Source organism: Halichoerus grypus, chromosome 6 (genome assembly GCF_964656455.1).
Source record: "Halichoerus grypus chromosome 6, mHalGry1.hap1.1, whole genome shotgun sequence".
NCBI lineage: Eukaryota > Metazoa > Chordata > Mammalia > Carnivora > Phocidae > Halichoerus > Halichoerus grypus.
In genome coordinates, this window is record NC_135717.1 from 154,935,595 (window position 1) to 154,956,864 (window position 21,270).

Genomic DNA, 21,270 nt, shown 5'->3' on the forward strand with positions numbered 1-21,270 from the left:
GGTGGCAGTTTTCCCAAATGAAGCTGAAGACCGTTTATGAACTATTGATACTCTTATTTAAATTAGAAAAATGTGCCCTTTCCTTGATATGATTTATTACCACATGCTGGGAAATTGCCGACATAAATATACAAGTCTATGATGATAACAGCATGAATGGCACCCCCTAAAATTGTGCGATAGACAACGTGCCCAGCAGTACTGTGGCATATGGTAGATGTAGTACAGGTGGTTCGTTGGTGTGACCTAAGGATTCACCAGATGGTGTTGGAAGACCCAGAGTTGAATCTTTTTTTTTTTTAATTTAATTTTATTATGTTATGTTAATCACCATACATCATTAGTTTTTGATGTAGTGTTCCATGATTCATTGTTTGCGTATAACACACAGTGCTCCATTCAACACATGCCCTCTTTAATACCCATAACTGGGCTAACCCATCTCCCCACCCCCTTCCCCTCTAGAACCCTCAGTTTGTTTTTCAGAGTCCATAGTCTCTCATGGTTCATCTCCCCCTCTGATTTTCTCCCCTTCATTTTTCCCTTCCTACTATCTTCTTCTTTTTTTTTTTTTAACATATAATATATTATTTGTTTCAGAGGTGCAGGTCTGTGATTCATCAGTCTTACACAATTCACAGTGCTCACAATAGCACATACCCTCCCCAGTGTCTATCACCCAGCCACCCCATCCCTCCCACCCCCACCACTCCAGCAACCCTCAGTTTGTTTCCTGAGATTAAGAATTCCTCGTATCAGTGAGATCATATGATACATGTCTTTCTCTGATTGACTTATTTCGCTTAGCATAATACCCTCTAGTTCCATCCACGTTGTTTTTTTTTTTTGATGGCTACATAATATTCCATTGTATATATACATACCACATCTTCTTTATCCATTCATCTGTTAATGGACATCTTGGCTCTTTCCATAGTTTGGCTATTGTGGACATTGCTGCTATAAACATGGGGGTGCACGTACCCCTTCAGATCACTCCATTTGTATCTTTGGGGTAAATACCCAGTAGTGCAATTGCTGGGTTGTAGGGTAGCTCTATTTTCAACTTTTTGAGGAACCTCCATACTGTTTTCCAGAGTGGCTGCACCAGCTTGCATTCCCACCAACAGTGTAGGAGGGTTCCCCTTTTCCAGAGTTGAATCTTGACTCTTAAATTGACAGTGTGATCTTGAGCAAATTATTTCATCTGTTTGAATGTAAGTGTCCTCATCTGTAAAATTATAACAATAGAACCAATTCTACTGGTATTATTTAAGTTACATAGTTTAAATGAGGTATTGGTAATGTTGCAGAAACCAGTACCTGGCACATGGCAGCTACTCGGTTTTCTCTTATGTTTTATGTAGAGCACTGAATCTTAACTTAGGGTCTCAGACCCATCTGGAGGGGAGTGAAGTGGAGAGAAGAAGTGAGAATTTATTGTAAGGAGAATCCAAAATCTGTATGCTCACCTATCAGAGATTGTAGGTGGGATAAATTATATATCTTGCATATATACATGCAACTATTTAAAAAAAAATGAGGTGTTTATTGTAATCACATTCAAAGCTTATGTAAAAGTTTTACTGAATACATAGCAGCTAGTTCTTTCAATAAATGTATTATAAAATTACAATAATTAGTAGGTATCTACCTCATAGGATAATGGCAATTAAAAAATTAGTCCATGTAAAGCATTTAGTCCAGTATCTGGAACATAGTTTAATTAAATGTTAGCTATATTAATGACAAAAATAACAAAAGTGATAGTGATGGTGATGATGTTGATGAGAGAATGTAGGTGTGTGTGGAGGAGGGTCTTTGAAATTTTTTGGTGTTAAAAAGGCATCCTTAGAGACTTCTGTTTCTGGGAAAAGGGCAAACTGGGTGAGCTGAAAACCCTGTTCTACAAAGCACCTAGAAATTTTGGGCAGAATTGAACAAATATCCTCAAGCACATTGTGGCGCTCACAAGAAAGTAAGATAAATTCCAGGGGCCAAGAAAGGGGAACTGAAAACTAGAATGGTCATTTTATGAGTAGATGCTGCAGTTGGTTGATGGGCTCAGTTATAAAAAAGCTCAGATTAACAGCCATTCAGTGACAAGATATGAAGTGTGGGCACGTGAAAGATGGGGGTTTGGAACTGAGACTTACACATTAAAATTATGACCTCCAAAAGACCACATTCTAGAGAAGGGAGACCAGAAGAAAACCAATCTGCCTGTTTGTATGGGGAGGTATCTCCACATGGGTACTGGAGGTGGGTGGGTGGGAGAGAGTCTTTCTTCCTAATGATTTATAATCCTGGACCTGCTTTCACGTGAGTAGGTCTGTTTTTTGAATTTACATTACTTGAGTTGCATGAGAACCTCCCTGGGCCTGTGATTCTTGAATGGAGATATATATCTATATATCTTTGAATGGATGTGTGTAATCAAATTGTTTATATTCCAGGAAAGCAAGGATGATTTAACATTAGAAAATATAATGCAATACACCGCATTAGCAGACGAAAGGAAGAAATACGACTACCTCACTAGATAAAAAAGATGCAACAACAACATTTGACAAAATTCAACAGCCATCTTTAAAAAATAACTCTTAAGTCAGGAATAGAGGAGAACTTTTTTTCCCATAAAGGGTATCATTCAAAGACCTGTAATGAATGTTATACCTATAGTAAAAGATTAAAAGCAATCCCTTTATACTGAGGTAATGACATAGGATATCTGTCATTCTTCTGTTCAACATGTCCTAGAGATCTTAGATAGTCAGCTGAGAAAGAAAGCAGATAAAAAAGGCATAAGGACTGTAAAGCAAATACCAGCCTTGTCTCGATCCACAGACTAGTACAATGCATTACACATTTTTAGTAATAGCAATCTAAATGCCCATCGGTAGAAGAGTGGATAAATATATTGTGACATGTTCTTCAGCATCGCACTATTTCACTGTGGCCGTGAGGATGAATGAATCAGTGTGGGCTTGAACTAGAGTCAGCTTGGCATCCTTGCCCTTCCCTTCTTTAGTCACCTTTGTGTCACAGGGGAAAAGCTGGAACTGCATTTCCCAGCATCTCATTTCTACGTGCTTCTAGGTTAGTCCTCCAATGAGGAGCATTTGCAGGAATGTATAATGAAGGGAAGACAGAGTTCTTACTTGGCAGTGGCAGATGGAAGAAGTTTGTTTACCAGAGGTGCTGAGCAAGCTCTTCAATTCACTTGGCGCACATGGTGTGACAGACACTCGCAGCTGTTGTCAGCTGCTCCTTGATTCTTAGATTCACAGAGGCTCGTGCACGCAGCCAAATTGTCACTGGCAGCTTCCTTGGCCTTTGTTCCCCCAGGCCTTCCAACAGTGATAGACACCTCTAATTCTGTGTATCCAATCCCTTTCTGCTTGAGAGTATCTCCAGTTGTTCTGTGTTCCTAACCAAACTCTGACACATTGAGTTACATACACCAGCATGAAAAAATTGCAACAACATATGTTTGAGCCTATAAAGTGAACTGCAAAATTTTCTGACAGAATTAAAAAGTAGGCAAGCAATATTGCATATTGTTAATAGATACATACACATGTGGTAAAAGTTTAAAAACACGCCAAAGAATGGTAAAAACCAAAGCACAGTGGCTTCCTTTAGGAGCAGAGAAAAGGATTGTCATGTGGACAGTTCTATAGAGGATTTCAGTTATCTGCATGTATGTGTTTGCTTTATTTCCTAAAAATTTTCTGGAGAAATACACGAAATTTGAAAGTTTGAACAAAGCTGGATGCTCGTTATATTATTCTCTGTATTTGTCTCTCTATGAGAATAATTAGAATGTAAAGGTATTTAGTTTTTGAAAATCATGATATACGCCGTTGGATTTGATGGCCTCTACATCTAAATTTCCAGCTCTGAGATTTAAAAAAAAAAATTAACTTTCAAAATGCAGTGTGTGAAAATGACAAATTATGAGGGTTGTATTTTAAAAATTTACCTATACATTTGGTACAGTCAGAATTTTGAAAACCATAAAAAGAAGATATATACATGTTTATGAAAAGCTTAATTTATATTTGGAAAAATGATGAATTGTATTTATTATTTCACTTTTATCAGTAGTACTCCACATTTAATCAAAGACAGATACACTTAGTAAAAAATATAACATTGTAGATATTGGATAGGTTATTTAAATTTATTACTTGGTTTGAATTATTATTGAAAGAAGTTTGAAAACGTTGTATGTGATTTTTCCTTACATGTTATTTTTCTGTTTTGTTTATAAAATTACTTTAGAAGAAACCCGTGGAACAGTTATTTTTGGCTTATGAACTTCTTGACAAAGCAATTGATGGAATAAACTTGAATTGCATGTTAACTACTTTGCCAAATGGATCATCAGTGATTGACCATTGCTATGCCAAGGTAAATGGGAAACTCTTACATGAAATTGAAGTGTTTGTTACTTAGCTAGGAAGAGGACTGGCTTTGCAAGTAGGTGAGTAAAGCGTGATTTGTGGTGGCCTCATTCTCATAGGCCAGAAATCTACTCCCTTCTTCCCAGAAGAAATCAAGGGGAGTGAGGAGTCTTTAAATTTGTTACTGAAGAGGCCACTGGTGAACTTGAAAAGCAGGTTTATTAGCATGTGAACCAGATTGCAAAGAGTTGAGAAATGAGCAGAATTTAATGGCGTAGAGTAAAATGCTAACTTGAGTGGTAATAGGATAGAGCTATTTTTAGTATGTCTTGATAACTGTATTTCTTTTTTATTTTTGCTTCAATCCTACCAAAGTACACCCAGGATATAGATGGAGACATTTGCAAACCAGTCACACCAAATTCTTTCATGATGGATTTGCATCTTGAACTAATTCAAGCCCAGCACCGGATAGCTGTTGTGCTTCTTGACCAATTGCAAGGTAGTAGTGATCAAAGCAAATAATTTGTTCTGCATCATTTTTAAGATAAGTTCAAGACTAGTAAATAATTTGTAAATTATGTTCTTGTTGGAGTGTTTTCCAGATAAATTTCATTCTTTTCTTTTCCCTGCTTAATATCAATAGATACCTTTCATTATTGCTTTATACCCTGCATAGCAAATCAATTAGTATACTTCTAAAAAATTAAATTAATTTTGTTTGAGTTATAGTCAGTTATTGATATTTTGTTAATTCAATCAAGCAAATATAATTATTGAGTGCCTATTAAGATCTAGGAGCCATATTATGTTTGGTGGAAATAAGATACAACCTCTAATTTTGAGCTTCTAGTAAGTAAGCCAATTGTAACAGTTGAGATTAATAAATGTAACAGAAGTGGGCTCAGTTTCTGTTGTAGGCACACAGAAGAGGAGTATCTATAATAAACAAGAGTTAGGGATGGCTTCCTGGGAGACGTGATAGTTGACCAGAAGGCTAGAAAATATCTTTATGAAGAATGAAAAGGAAACAGTCATTTGGATAGAGAAACTAGCCTTTAGCAAACTGGAAAGCAACAGTTGCATGGTGCAGTTTAGGAACTGCTGGAATTCTCTTATGGCTAGAATAAAGAGCACACATGAGAGTATGACACAGATAAGCCTAGCGATGTAGATCACAGTTAAATCTTGAATAGCGAAGGGGTTTATATTTATCCTTGAAGCTATTGAAAAACTTAGAAAGACAGCTCTGACATAATGTCAGAGCACACATGACTTGGATCTAAGTTTTTTTGGCCTCATTATTAGATAAAGACTTCAAAACATTTTTTAAAAAGATGTCAATAGTAATACTAGTGTGCATACAGATAATACATTTACTCGTTTCAAAATAAGATTTAACTTCATTATGTATAAAAATTAAGGTTAAATTTTAATAAAGCCAAGTTACTCTTGGCAGGATTATATAGCCAGTATTCATTTAACAACTACTCCATTATAAATTACTGACTAATTATAGAATAGTACTAAGTGTTCCAGCCTAATATGACCTCTGATTTCTGTCTAAAGCATTCTAATTTGAAGGGATACATGCACCCTGATGTTTATAGCAGCATTAACAAAAGTAGCCAAATTATGGAAAGGGCCCAAATGTCCATCAACTGATGAATGGATAAAGAAGATGTGGTATATGTATATAATGGAATATTACTCAGCCATAAAAAAGAATGAAATCTTGCCATTTGCAATGACATGGATGGAGCTAGAGATAGAGTATTATACTAAGCTAAGTAAGTCAGTCAGAGAAAGACAAATACCATATGATTTCATTCATATGTGGAATTTAAGAAACAAAACAAACCATCATAGGGGAAAAAAAGAGAGCAGCAAACCAAGAAACAGGCTCTTAACTGTAGAGAACAAACAGGTAGTTACTAGAGGGGAGGTGGATAGGAATGGGTTAAATAGGTGATCGGGATGAAGGAGTACACGTGTTGTGATGAGCACCTGGTGTTGTATGTAAGTGTTGAATCACTAAATTGTACACCTGAAACTAATAATACACTGTATGTTAACTAACTGGAATTTAAATAAAAACCTAAAAAAAAAAAAAAAGCATTCAGATGTCACATCATATATACAACTAAATAGATTTAATCAAATGCTAGGTAATTAATTAATTTTTGAGTGCAAACTTTTTTCCCCAGGTTATTGAGACATAATTGACAGATAACATTATGTAAACATAAGGTGTACAAATGTGTTGATTTTATACACTAATATATTGCAAAATTAATTACCATCATAACGTTAGCTAACACTTCTATCATGTCACATAATTGCCACTTCTTTTTTGTGGTAAGAGCACTTAAGATTTACTCACTTAGGGGCGCCTGGGTGGCTCAGTCGTTAAGCGTCTGCCTTCGGCTCAGGTCATGATCCCAGGGTCCTGGGATCGAGCCCCGCATCGGGCTCCCTGCTCAGTGGAGGGCCTGCTTCTCCCTCTCCCATTCCCCCTGCTTGTGTTCTCTCTCGCGCTGTGTCTCTCTCTGTCAGATAAATAAATAAAATCTTTAAAAAAAAAAAAAAAGATTTACTCACTTAGCAACTTTCAAGTGTATACTACAGTATTATTAACTGTAATCACCATGATGTACATGAGATCCCTAGAACTGTATATACCCTTTGACCGACATCTGTCCATTTCCTTCCACTTCCCCTCTAGCCCCTGGTAACCACCACTCTACTCTCTGTTTCTATGAATTCAGCTTTCTTAGATTCCACATGTAAGTGATATCATACAGCATTTGTCTGACTTATTTCATTTAGCATCATGCCCTCAAGGTCCATCCATGTTATTGCAAATGGCAGGATTTCCTTCTTTCTCATGGCTGAATGATATTCCATGATATATATACACACATTCACATACACACACACACACCACATATTCTTTATACATTCATTCATTGGTAGATACTGTTTACATATCTTGGCTATTGTGAATAATGCTGCAGTGAACATGGGAGTGCAGATATCTCTTTGAGACCTTATTTTCATTTCCTTTGGAGATACACCCAGAAAGGATTGCTGGATTGTATAGTAGTTCTGTTTTTAATTTTTTAAAAAAGATTTATTTATTTATTTTTAGGGAGGGAGGGGGAGAGAGAGAGAAAGAGAGAGAGCAGCGGGTGGAAAGGGGCACAGGGAGGGAATCTCAGGCAGATTCCCCACTGAGCGCGGAGTCAGACTCGGCTCTTGATCTCAGGACCCTGAGATCATGACCTGAGCCAAAATCAAGAGTCAGATGCTTAACCGACTGAGCCACCCAGGCACCCCTATTTTTAATTGTTTGATGAACTTCCATAGTGTTTTCCACAGTGACTGAACCAATTTCCATTCCCACCAACAGTGTGCAAGGGTTTCCTTTGTTCCACATCCTCGTCAACATTTGTTATCTCTTGTCTTTTTGATGATAGCTATTCTAACAGATGTGAAATGGGACCTTGTTGTGGTTTTGATCTGCATTTTCCTGATGATTAGTGATTTTGAGCATCTTTTCATACACCTGTGGCTATTTGTATGTTGTCTTTGGAAAAATGTCTATTCAGTTCCTCTCTCCATAGTTTGTTTTTTTTACTATTGGGGTTATATGAGTTCTTTAAATATTTTGGATATTAATCCTTATCAGATATATGATTTGCAAGTATTTTCTTCCATTCTGCAGGGTACCTTTTCATTTTGTTGGTTATTTCTCTTGCTGTGCAGAGCTTTTTTATTTGATCAGTCCCATTTACTAATTTTGTTGTTGTTTTTATTACTTGTGCTTTTTTACTGTGTTGTGTGTTGTTGTTGTTATTACTTGTGTCTTATCCAGAAAAAATAATTGCCAAGACCAATGTCAAGAAGAATTTTCTCTGTGTTTTCTTCTAGGAGATTTATGATTTCAGTTCTTATATTTATTTATTAAAAAAATTTTTTTTTATTAACATATAATGTATTTTTTGTTTCAGGGGTACAGTTCTGTGATTCATCAGTCTTACAGAATTCACAGTGCTCACCATAGTATCTATCCTCCGCAATGTCCATCACCCAGCCACCCCATCTCTCCCACCCCCCTCCACTCCAGCAACCCTCAGTTTGTTTCCTGAGATTAAGAGTCTCTTATGGTTTGTCTCCCTCTCTGGTTTCATCTTGTTTATTTTTCCCTCCCTTCCCCTATGATCCTCTGTCTTGTTTCTCAAATTCCTCATATCGGTGAGATCATATGATACTTGTCTTTCTCTGATTGACTTATTTCGCTTAGCATAATATTCTCTAGTTCCATACACGGCATTGCAAATGGCAAGATTTCATTTTTTTGATGGCTGCATACTATTCCATTGTATATATATATACCACATCTTCTTTTTTTTTTTTTTTTTTTTTTTTTAAAGATTTTGTTTATTTATTTGACAGAGAGAGATACACAGCGCGAGAGAGAACACAAGCAGGGGGAGTGGGAGAGGGAGAAGCAGGCTTCCCGCAGAGCAGGGAGCCCGATGCGGGGCTCGATCCCAGGACTCCGGGATCATGACCTGAGCCGAAGGCAGACGCTTAACGACTGAGCCACCCAGGCGCCACCTATATACCACATCTTCTTTATCCATTCATCTGTTGATGGACATCTAGGCTCTTTCCATAGTTTGACTATTGTGGACATTGCTGCTATAAATATCGGGGTGCACATGCCCCTTTGGATCACTACCTTTGTATCTTTGGGGTAAATACCCAGTAGTGCAATTGCTGGGTCATAGCGTAGCTCTATTTTCAACTTTTTGAGGAACCTCCATACTGTTTTCCAGAGCGGCTGCACCAGCTTGCATTCCCACCAACAGTGTAGGAGGGTTCCCCTTTCTCCGCATCCTCGCCAACATCTGTTGTTTCCTGACTTGTTAATTTTAGCCATTCTGACTGGTGGTATCTCATTGAGGTTTTGATTTGGATTTCCCTGATGCCGAGCGATGTTGAGCACTTTTTCATGTGTCTGTTGGCCATTTGGATGTCCTCTTTGCAGAAGTGTCTGTTCATGTCTTCTGCCCATTTCTTGATTGGATTATTTGTTCTTTGGGTTTTGAGTTTGATAAGTTCTTTATAGATTTTGGATACTAGCCCTTTATCTGAGATGTCATTTGCAAATATCTTCTCCCATTCTGTCGCTTGTCTTTTGGTTTTGTTGACTGTTTCCTTTGCTGTGCAAAAGCTTTTTATCTTAATGAAGTCCCAGTAGTTCATTTTTGCCCTTGCTTCCCTTGCCTTTGGCGATATTTCTAGGAAGAAGTTGCTGTGGCTGAGGTCAAAGAGGTTGCTGCCTGTGTTCTCCTTTAGGATTTTGATGGACTCCTGTCTCACATTTAGGTCTTTCAACCATTTGGAGTCTATTTTTGTGTGTGGTGTAAGGAAATGGTTCAGTTTCATTCTTCTGCATGTGGCTGTCCAATTTTCCCAACACCATTTGTTGAAGAGACTTTTTTCCACTGGACATTCTTTCCTGCTTTGTCGAAGATTAGTTGACCATAAAGTTGAGGGGCCATTTCTGGGCTCTCTGTTCTGTTCCACTGATCTGTGTGTCTGTTTTTGTGCCAGTACCATACTCTCTTGATGATGACAGCTTTGTAATAGAGCTTGAAGTCCGGAATTATGATGCCACCGGCTTTGCTTTTCTTTTTCAACATTCTCCTGGCTATTCGGGGTCTTTTCTAGTTCCATACAAATTTTAGGATTATTTGTTCCATTTCTTTGAAAAACGTTGATGGTATTTTGATAAGGATTGCATCAAATGTGTAGATTGCTCTAGGTAGCATAGACATTTTCACAATATTTGTTCTTCCAATCCATGAGCATGGAAGGTTTTTCCATTTGTGTCTTCCTCAATTTCTTTCATGAGTATTCTGTAGTTTTCTGGGTACAGATCCTTTGCTGCTTTGGTTAGATTTATTCCTAGGTATATTATGGTTTTGGGTGCAATTGTAAATGGGATCGACTCCTTAATTTCTCTTTCTTCTGTCTTGTTGTTGGTGTATAGAAATGCCACTGATTTCTGTGCATTGATTTTATATCCTGCCACTTTACTGAATTCCTGTATGAGTTCTAGCAGTTTTGGGGTGGAGTTTTTTGGATATTCCACATAAAGTATCATATCATCTGCAAAGAGTGAGAGTTTGACTTCTTCTTTGCTGATTTGGATGCCTTTTATTTCTTTTTGTTGTCTGATTGCTGAGGCTAGGACTTCTAGTACTATGTTGAATAGCAGTGGTGATAGTGGACATCCCTGCCGTGTTCCTGACCTTAGGGGGAAAGCTCTCAGTTTTTCCCCATTGAGTATGGTATTCGCTGTGGGTTTTTCATAGATGGCTTTTATGATATTGAGGTATGTACTCTCTATCCCTACACTGTGAAGAGTTTTAATCAAGAAAGGATGCTGTACTTTGTCAAATGCTTTTTCTGCATCTATTGAGAGGATCATATGGTTCTTGTTCTTTCTTTTATTAATGTGTTGTATCACATTGATTGCTTTGCGGATGTTGAACCACCCTTGCAGCCCAGGAGTAAATCCCACTTGGTCGTGGTGAATAATCCTTTTAATGTACTGTTAGATCCTATTAGCTAGTATCTTGGTGAGAATTTTGGCATCCATGTTCATCAAGGATATTGGTCTGTAATTCTCTTTTTGGTTGGGTCTTTGGTTTTGAGATCAAAGTAATGCTGGCCTCATAGAATGAGTTTGGAAGTTTTCCTTCCATTTCTATTTTTTGAAACAACTTCAGAAGAATAGGTATTAGTTCTTTTTTAAATGTTTGGTAGAATTCCCTTGGGAAGCCATCTGGCCCTGGACTCTTGTTTGATGGGAGATTTTTGATTACTGCTTCAATTTCCTTATTGGTTATAGGTTTGTTTAGGTTTTCTATTTTTCCTGTTTCAGTTTTGGTAGTTTATAGGTTTCTAGGAATGCATCCATTTCTTCCAGATTGCCTAATTTGTTGGCATGTTGCTCATAGTATGATCTTAAAATTGTTTATGTTTTCTTGGTGTTGGTCATGATCTCTCCTCTTTCATTTATGATTTTATTTATTTGGATCCTTTCTCTTTTCTTTTTGATAAGTCTGGCCAGGGGTTTATCAGTCTTATTAATTCTTTAAAGAACCAGTCTAGTTTTGTTGGTCTGTTCTACTATTCTTTTGGTTTCTATTTCATTCATTTCTTTTTTTTCCCCAAGATTTTATTTATTTATTTGACAGAGAGAGAGAGGACAAACAGGGGGAGTGGCAGGCAGAGGGAGAAGCAGGCTCCCCACTGAGCAAGGAGGCCGATGTGGGACTCTATCCTAGGACCCTGGCATCATGACCTGAGCTGAAGGCAGACACTTAACCGACTGAGCCACCCAGTCATCCTTATTCCATTCATTTGTTCTCTAATCTTTATTATTTCTCTTCTGCTGCTTGGTTTAGGTTCTGTGTGCTGTTCTTTTTCCAGCACCTTTAAGTGTAAGGTTCGCTTGTGTATTTGAGACTTTTCTAGTTTCTTGAGAAAGGCTTGTATTGCTATGTACTTCCCTCTTAGGACCGCCTTTGCTGCATCCCAAAAGTTCTGAACAGTTGTGTTTTCATTTTTATTTGTTTCCATGAATTTTTAAAATTCTTCTTTAATTCCCTGGTGGACCCATTCATTCTTTAGGATTCTCTTTAATCTCCAAGTATTTGAGTTCCTTCCAAATTTCCTCTTGTGAGTCAGTTCAAGTTTCAAAACATTGTGGTCTGAAAATATGCAGGGAATAATTTCAGTCTTTTGATACTGGTTAAGACCTGATTTGTGACCCAGTATGTGATCTGTTCTGGAGAATGTTCCATGTGCACTTGAGAAGAATGTGTATTCTGTTGCTTTAGGATGAAATGCTCTATATCTGTGAAATCCATCTGGTCCAGTGTGTCATTCAAAGCCCTTGTTTCCTTGTTGATCTTCTCTTTGATGATCTGTCCATTGCTGTGAGTGGGGTGTTAAAGTCCCCTACTATTATTGTATTATTATCAATGAATTTCTTTAATTGTGTTATTAATTGGTTGATATAATTGGCTGCTCCCAAGTTAGGAGCATAAATATTTATAATTGTTAGATTTTTTTTTTTTAAAGATTTTATTCATTTATTTGACAGAGAGAGACACAGCGAGAGAGGGAATGCAAGCAGGGGGAGTGGGAGAGGAAGAAGCAGGCTCCCCACTGAGTAGGGAGCCCGATGCGGGGCTTGATCCCAGGACCTGGGATCATGACCTGAGCCGAAGGCAGATGCTTAACGACAGAGCCACCAGGCGCCCCTATAATTGTTAGATCTTGTTGGATAGACCCTTTAAGTATGATATAGTGTCCCTCTTCATCCCTTACTATAGTCTTTGGTTTAAAATCTAATTTGTATGATATAAGGATTGCTACCACAGCTTTCTTTTGATGTCCACTAGCATGATAAATGGTTCTCTACCCCCTCACTTTCAATCTGGAGGTGTCTTTGAGTCTAAAATGAGTCTCTTGTTGACAGCATATGGATGGGTCTTGCTTTTTTATCCAATCTGATACCCTGTGTCTTTTGATTGGAGCATTTAGCACATTTACATTCAGAGTAACTGTTGAAATATATGAATATAGTGCCATTGTATTATCTTTAAAGTCACTGTTTCTGTATATTGTCTCTGTTCCTTTCTGGTCTATGTTACTCTTGGGCTCTTTCTTCCCTTACAGGATCCCCTTTAATATTTTTTTTTTTAAAGATTTTTTATTTATTTGACAGAGAAAGACACAGCGAGAGAGGGAACACAAGCAGGGGGAGTGGGAGAGGGAGAAGCAGGCTTCCTGCGGAGCAGGGAGCCCGATGCAGGGCTCGATCCCAGGACCCTGGGACCACGACCTGAGTTGAAGGCAGATGCTTAATGACTGAGCCACTCAGGCGCCCCACCCCTTTAATATTTCTTGCAGGGCTTGTTTAGTGATCACAAATTCTTTTAGTTTGTTTGCCCTGGAAGCTTTTTCTCTTTTCTTCCATTCTGAATGAGAGCCTTGCTGGATAAAGTGTTCATGGCTGCATGTTTTTCTCCTTTAGTACCCTGAGTATATCATGCCAGCCCTTTTTGGCCTGGTAGGTCTCTGCACCAATCCTCCCCAGGGAAAGAGCGGGGGAAATCTCACCAGGTCTCTGCTGTTCACTGGGCCCCTGCTCTGGGAGCGGTTGCCCAATCCTGTGTGCACCCGCGCCGCTCCTCCCAGAGAGGGAGGAGGGCCACTCCTCTTGCTGGGCCCCTGCTTGGACAGGCGGTCCCTGATCTTGCCACGGTTCACAGTTTATTGCAACAGCTAGCTGAGAGCCCACTCCAGGGCTCACTAATTGTAGTCGGCTTCCCTGATCCAATGCCTGGGAACTCTGCCACACTCTGGCACCCTTGTTCTTTCTGTGAGCCTGGGAATCCTGAGACCAACTGTCCCACTTACAATTCTGCCCCACTTCACCACCTGCGCACCTTTCAGGCAGGGACGTTCCTCACAGGAGCAGACTTCTAGAAGTTCTGATTTTGCATTCCATTGTTATATCACTTTTCGGCAGCCAGCTTATAGAGGTTCCCTCCCACTGCGGTTTATCTTCTGATATATCCCCTCAGATTCACTTCTCCACACCTCTTACCTTGCAAAAAGTGGCCACTTCTCCATTTGTAGAATTGCAGCAATTCTTTCCTTAGCGCTCGGGTTGAATTCACAGGTGTTCAGAATGATTTGATAGATATTTAGCTGAATTCAAGGTCAAGGGACCAGACGAATCGAGCGTCCCCTACTCTTCTGCCATCTTCCCTCCCCATCTATAACTTAAATATTTTTCATGTCCTCAGGCATACTGTGGCAAATAGAAGAGAGTTTGTCATTATAGATTTGTTTGAATTTTTATCTATTAATGAAAAAAGGATGACATATGAGAGGAAGCAATAATTTTACAAATAGATAGTTACCCTTTAATGTTTAGAAAATATTTCCTTTCTTGGACACAAATCTAATCGTAATGGCACTCTCCTCTTCCTTCTTCAGTTTTGCAGACTCCAGCTGTTAGCAAACACGTATCTACCAAAGGTCCAGAAAAGCTAAAACAACCTAGAAGCATTGACTGTTTTACAGGTAATTAAAATTGAGATAAACTGTTTTAAAACAGTTTCAGAAACTGCTTAAACGTTTCTGAAAACTTCTAAAGATAGTCTTCATGTTTCCCTTTTGATAAAATGTTTGTTTTCTGTTTCAGAATTGAATGTAATGAATAAGATAAGGAAGAATAAGCTATCCAAAGCTATGTACTTGATGCAGAAAGCTCTCCTAATATTTGAGAAAGATGCGGCTTCTACATCTTCACACGACCTTTTGATGGTAACAACGTGCCATTCCTTTTTTTAGTCCTGACATACAACCTTTTTTTTTTTTTTTAAAGATTTTATTTATTATTTATCTGAGAGAGAGGATGAGAGGAGAGAGAGAGCACATGAGAGGGGGGAGGGTCAGAGGGAGAAGCAGACTTCCCGCTGAGCAGGGAGCCCGATGCGGGACTCGATCCCGGGACTCCAGGATCATGACCTGAGCCGAAGGCAGTCGCTTAACCATCTGAGCCACCCAGGCGCCCCTGACATATAACCTTTGTTAAATGAATGATTTAGTTCACTTTGCTAAAAATAATGTGTTGCCCTTAACATTAGATTATGAACTTTCAGGTTCCCTGTATCTAGTCTTCTCTTTGAGTAGAACAGTTTTGAGCAGGGGCACTAATCTATATTACTAGTCCCGGACTCTCCTGAAATGAGAGAGCCTCTCTCTGTAGGGACAACTTACATTGGAAGCCAAATAAAATCAGAAGGATTAAAAATGAGGGAAACTATAGAACTTACGTGACACTATGCTTAGTATAATGCATTCCTTACAATGGAATTAAGATACTTCAAGTCCATTGACTCAGAGGCCTTCTCTCAGATGGATATTGCTAGTTTATATTTTACTCTCCCTGGAAATTGTGCTGTCTTCTTACCGATTCATTGTATGTTGATTTTAGAATTTAAATTCTTGAGGGTAATCACATTTCAAGCTAGAGGATTTTTAAAAACTTTGTCTGTGCGTATTACCCATAAAAATTTGATGGTATTGGCTGAGTGAATGGCACATGGTGAAGTAGAGAATAATGCTACAAGTAGTTTAGCTGATAAGAGAAAGAAAACCGTAGGTCAAAGCTAGGGAGAGGATACAGAGTTTAAGAAGAGTTTAAGAGAAAAAGTTCCACATATTTATATAATGAGTATGAAGAGCCAGAAGAAAAGAGAGAAATTGAAGATATGAGAGGGGTTAATAATAGAGCACAGTCCTATTAGAACAGGGAAGGAGATGAGTTTGAAAACATAGATAAAGTGATTCATCTTCAGTGGAGGGTAGGCTACCGGGCAGACTCCTCATCCTCTGATACAAAAGGGAAGGAGGAACAGATCAATGTAGATTTGAGTAAGTCTATTGGTGTGGTGGCAGAGAGTTGAGTTTATGCCTTTTATGTCAATCATCTGATAAAGTAGGAGGCAAGGATATCTGCCAACAATGGAGAGCAAGGGTGGACAGTTGGAATGAGGAGAGAAAAGATAGAGAGTGGAGTGGAATGGATGAGGAATGGATAAGGGAGCTGACAAGGAAGTTGAAGAACTGGCCAGCACAAAGTTCTAGCTGAAGTTGAAGACCATGAATTTATACTGGGCCCCATCTGCGTGGTGGTATGGCATTACCCTGGTGTAGTATTTTTAGTAGCTGTGACAGCAGAATATTTGTGACAGCAGAGATTTATACAGGGCTAGATTTTTACAAATGAAAGTATGGGTTAAAAGTTCTTAATAAAAATGGGTACAGATTGAATAGGGAGGGAAGTGATACCTTCATGGTATTTAAAGACTTGGTGAGCATGGAAATGTCAAGAGACTGGACATCTCTTTGAGGTCAGGGACCAGAAAATCAGAATCTGAGAGAGCTGGAAGGATAAGTGTTTGAGGTCAGAAAGTAAGATATTGGAATTTAAGATTTCTGATATGTAGCACTTTCTGATCATCTGTCCATTACTTCATTCATCCAAAAAATGTTTTTGAGTACTTATGATCCATTCAGCAAATATTTATTGTACATTGACTGTGTGTCTGGTATTATGCTGAGTACAGGGGATAAAAACAAACAAAAACAAAAATCCTTTATTCAACAAATATTGATGGATTGCCTTCTTTTTGTGGTCCCTGCCTTCAAGATAAATCCAGTTTGTGGGAACATAGACAAGTAAGTAGGTAATTATGGGTTACTGTCATAGATACTTTTTTTTTTAAAGATTTTATTTATTTATTTGACAATGAGAGAGAGCACAAGCAGGGGGAATGGCAGACGGAGGGAGAGGGAGAAGCAGGCTTCCTGCTGAGCAGGGAGACCGATGTGGGACTCGATCCCAGGACCCCGGGATCATTACCTGAGCCAAACACAGTTGCTTAACCAAATGAGCCACCCAGGCGCCCAGTGTCATAGATACTTTAACTGCACGAATTCCAGGGGAATTTAGCAGAGGAGTACCTAATCAAACAGTGGGTAATATGTAAGGAAACTTCCAGAAAAGAAATCATGAGGTTGAATACTGATAGGCAGGAGTAGCCAGAGAAAGAGGAAGACAAAGGGTGAAAAGGACTTTATAGGAAGAGAAAACAACATGTACAAAGTTCCTGAAGCTAGGAGGGTCATAGAGTAGTTCTTGTGGTCCTCTAGGTCATTCAGTGTCATAGAGGCACAGATGAAATGGCAAAGGGGAGAGGGGGCTGTTGGGAGAAGAGGGTAAGAAGTGAGACCAGAGAGGAAGTCTGAGGATTTTGGGTGGACAGATGCTATTAATGTTCAAGGTTGGGAAGTCTGTCCTGGCAGTATTAGGGAAGAGCCTTATTATAATTGAAATTCCAGCATTTGAATGAAGGAGTTTGATGATGGTGTTGGGCAGTCTCAAGGCCAAGTGGTGACTGATCTTTGTTGGAAGACTTTGGTGTGTGTTCAGATCCATTTTCTCAACAGATGCTTCTGTGGCCACTTGCTACAGTCTAGTGCTTGGAGGATACTAATACTTCAGTCCTACTTATATGTCAAATAAAACTTATCTTTCTTTTTTAGAACTTTTCTCTCAGGAGTAATCTTGTGGCCTGTCAGAGCTGGAGAGAATAAAACCTTTGGGATTTTCCTTTTTGTTTTATTGTGACTCAGTCTGGTCCTTATACTGTTGTAATATGCTCATTCCTGTTAGGCCTCTGTCTTCCTACCACTGACACTGGGGGTCACACTGGAGATGTGACAAGACTACAGTTTTTACATCTTTTTCTTATCTTTCTTAAATGAAACTATTTTAACTTAAGAAAAATTGTATGTATAATGTCCTCTTAGGATAGACTTATGAGATGCATGTAGAGGCTCTATTTCTTATGGGGCGTCCTCCCCAAGGATTTTCACCAACTAGGCACACGTGGAATATTTATTTAGAAGTCCTGAAACCTTCTATGGCCACCTCTGCTCCTCAGCAGTAGTTTTTTATCCAAGTGTTAAGGCTTAATGATCAGTCCTTAGGGTACTCTCGTAAACAATGATGTTATGGCTCAAATAATTGCCAAACTTTCTTTCTTTAAAGAAGACAAATAAATTTCTTTCCCCTGGCAATCATTTTCTACTGGGGTATATTACAGAATGTTTTACATTATCATGATCTTGTAATAAAATTATCCCCAAATCAGTAACTGATGCATCACCTGGTACCATAAAAAGGTTTAAAAAGCCTGGATCTTTTCAGAACTTTTAAATAATTCATACCCTGTTTTAGTTTTTCAAAAGTTTCCTGACCTTGTGGAGCTGTATAATCTCATCAGGTGTCCGTTTTATTCCTAATCAGTTAAAAGTGAACCAACTTGTTGCCAGGACTGAGGTACAAACCTTTGATAATAGATTGTTAGCTTTCTAAATGAAATGACTGGTCTTTTAAAAAAATTATTATTATAGGCATTTTACCCCCCATTTTCCTGTCTTGGTATTGGACTTCTGGAAGTCCATGTTGGCTTTTTACACAATATATCACAGATTTACTTTAATGGATTGCACCTGGAACTAGTCTCAGACGTCCCTGATCTACTTCTGATCAAATAGAGCACTGGTCATGTGGCTTATGGTCATTGCTCTTAGTCCACTTCAGTCTCCCAGCCAGACATTCAGTCTCTGTGCAGATGGGATTTCTTATTGGGAAGAGGCAGGAATATTCCTCAATCCAAGGTAAGTGTTACAAGGGCAGGGTTTTATATTGCTGTTTTCTGTCCAGCACCCATTTCCCCTTCCAAATATCACCTTTTGAGGAATTCCTCCTTCCCTTTTAAAGATTTTATTTATTTATTTATTTATTTGAGAGAGAATGAGATAGAGCGCATGAGAGGGGGAGGGTCAGAGGGAGAAGCACATTCCCTGCTGAGCAGGGAGCCCGATGCGGGACTTGATCCCGGGACTCCGGGATCATGACCTGAGCTGAAGGCAGTCACTTAACCAACTGAGCCACCCAGGTGCCCCCCTCCTTCCCTTTTAGATGTAGTCGGGTGGGACTTTTCAGGGGCTTTCTTCTCTGCTAGCCAGTCAGAGGACTAGTGACGTGAGGGAAGCCAATTTGGACTTCCCTTCTTGGAATTAGATCTTGAGTGGAGGGATAAAAAGACTAAAACTAGTTGACATTCATTCTTTCCAATGCTTGTGTACTGATCAGACTATTATGGTTCTGTTCTGTAGACCCTCTTACCTCTTTGGACCTGCTGTGGTCCCGGCATGGTTTTCCTATTGCTCCTGGTTCAAAGAACCCCAGCTGATGCATCTAGTTTTCTCCTAATTCTATTTGTTGGAACTTAAACAAATTGGTAGTTGAGATGACTTTGGCAGTTCCAAAATCCAGTCATATTGCTTCAACTCTAAGCAAAGGAGCATTATGAATTAGCAGATTATTTTTTGTAATTGACACAATCTAATTTTATGGTCGTATTTTGGAACCAGAACTAATGAAGAAGCCCAGACCACTCGAAGTTCTAATAACTCCTGGCTTTACTATTTCTCAAATTTTTACCTTCATGTCTCCTAAATACCACTCTATTAACTAGGTTAGCTGTAATTGGATTACTAAGTATAATTATTTTTCCTATTTTATAGCATTTTAGTCAAATCAGTTCTATTTGCTTTTCAGGGAAGAATATATGTGAATCATTTTTTTCCCCCAGAGATCTTATCAGTCCTTTTTAATTGTTCTATGCTGAAGTCTTCCTCATAAAGAGCAAACCCTTTCTGATTCTGACCCCCTCCCATGAGGTCATGTTTTGCCCTTTTAGACTTCAAAGTACTGACAAGATTTTAGCTAATTTCCATTTCAGGTTTTAAGGTTATTACAGGAAACCATCCAGGTTGCCTTTCCATGCTTCTTTTTAACTTAGCTTTGTATTAATAAGACAAAATACATAGTGGTTAGGAGGATAGGGTTTTGGATTAGAGTTTTGGTTTTGCCACTGACGAGCTGTATGACCAAGGTCAAGTTACTTATGCTCTCTTAAGTTTTAATTTCTTCATATGTAAAATGGGAGTTCTTGGGAAGATTCAAGGAAATGATGCATATAAAATGCTTAGCATTTGGCACAGAATAAGCAGTCAATAAATGTTAGCCATTATTATTATTACTACTACTCTGTTTCCCACTTTAAGCATTCTGGAACATTCTGTTTTATCATATCAGAACTATTTTTTGGTGCTCTAAATATATTTTCATTTATCAAGCTATACATTTCTTTTTGTGTTTTCTCTTAGATTGATCTTATAAGTAGTATATTTTATTCTCAGCAATCAAAAAATATTCCTTGCCAGGATTCTTGGGTATGACTTAACCTACTTTTCATCTCCTTCTGAAATGTACATAATAGTGCTGAGAATCCAGAATATACCTCAGGAGGTCTACTAGACAAGTAGTAAATATGGCACTTTATCTTTCCAGTCTTATGATAGTTTTTTATGGATAGTTGTTAATCATGACCTTGAAGATTGTCTTATATCTTTCCCTAAGTGTCTTGCTGCACTGTGGATGTTAAGCTGTTGTCCAATGTGTTTAATATTAATCTGTCCTCATAAACACTGAATAACTTCTAAAAAGAGGCAGGTTTGTTTCTCTAATGGAAACTATAGGCAGAGAGATTTATATTCAGACAGTAGTACTTTGGACTTCAGTACTGTTGTTTTCTGGCAATAAAACAATATGTTTCGGTGGACACATTAGACAATGTGTTGGACATATTATAGGCAACAGTGATGTCCATATATATATATATATATATATTTAAGATTTTATTTATTTATTTGACAGAGAGTGAGAGAGCACAAGCAGGGGAAGCAGCAGGCAGAGGGAGAGAGAGAAGCAGACTCCCTGCTGAAGAGAGAGCCCGATACGGGGCTCAATCCCAGGACCTTGGGATCATGACCTGAGCTGAAGGCAGCCGCTTAACAGACTGAGCCACCCAGGTGCCCCAGTGATGTCCATATTGATAACACTTTCTCTCTTTTTTAAAAAAGATTTTATTTATTTATTTACTTACTTACTTATTTGATGGAGAGAGAGAGCGCACAAGCCGGGGAGGAGCAGAGGGAGAGGGATAAGCAGACTCTGCGTATAGCACAGAGCCTGATTCAGGGCTCAGTCCCACGACCCTGAAATCATGACCTGAGCTGAAATCAAGAGGTGGACTCTTAACCAACTGAGCCACCCAGG

At 38.6% G+C, this 21,270-nt stretch overlaps 1 protein-coding gene across 1 annotated transcript in view; it reads left to right on the forward strand.

The window, feature by feature from the left end:
- CFAP54 (cilia and flagella associated protein 54) overlaps positions 1-21,270 on the forward strand; it is a 291,059-nt gene that overhangs the window by 51,674 nt on the left and 218,115 nt on the right. The window contains exons 16-19 of the mRNA XM_078076438.1: positions 4,288-4,416; positions 4,785-4,911; positions 14,505-14,591; positions 14,713-14,834. Coding sequence (XP_077932564.1) covers positions 4,288-4,416; positions 4,785-4,911; positions 14,505-14,591; positions 14,713-14,834 — 465 coding nt within the window. The remainder of the gene's footprint in view (positions 1-4,287; positions 4,417-4,784; positions 4,912-14,504; positions 14,592-14,712; positions 14,835-21,270) is intronic.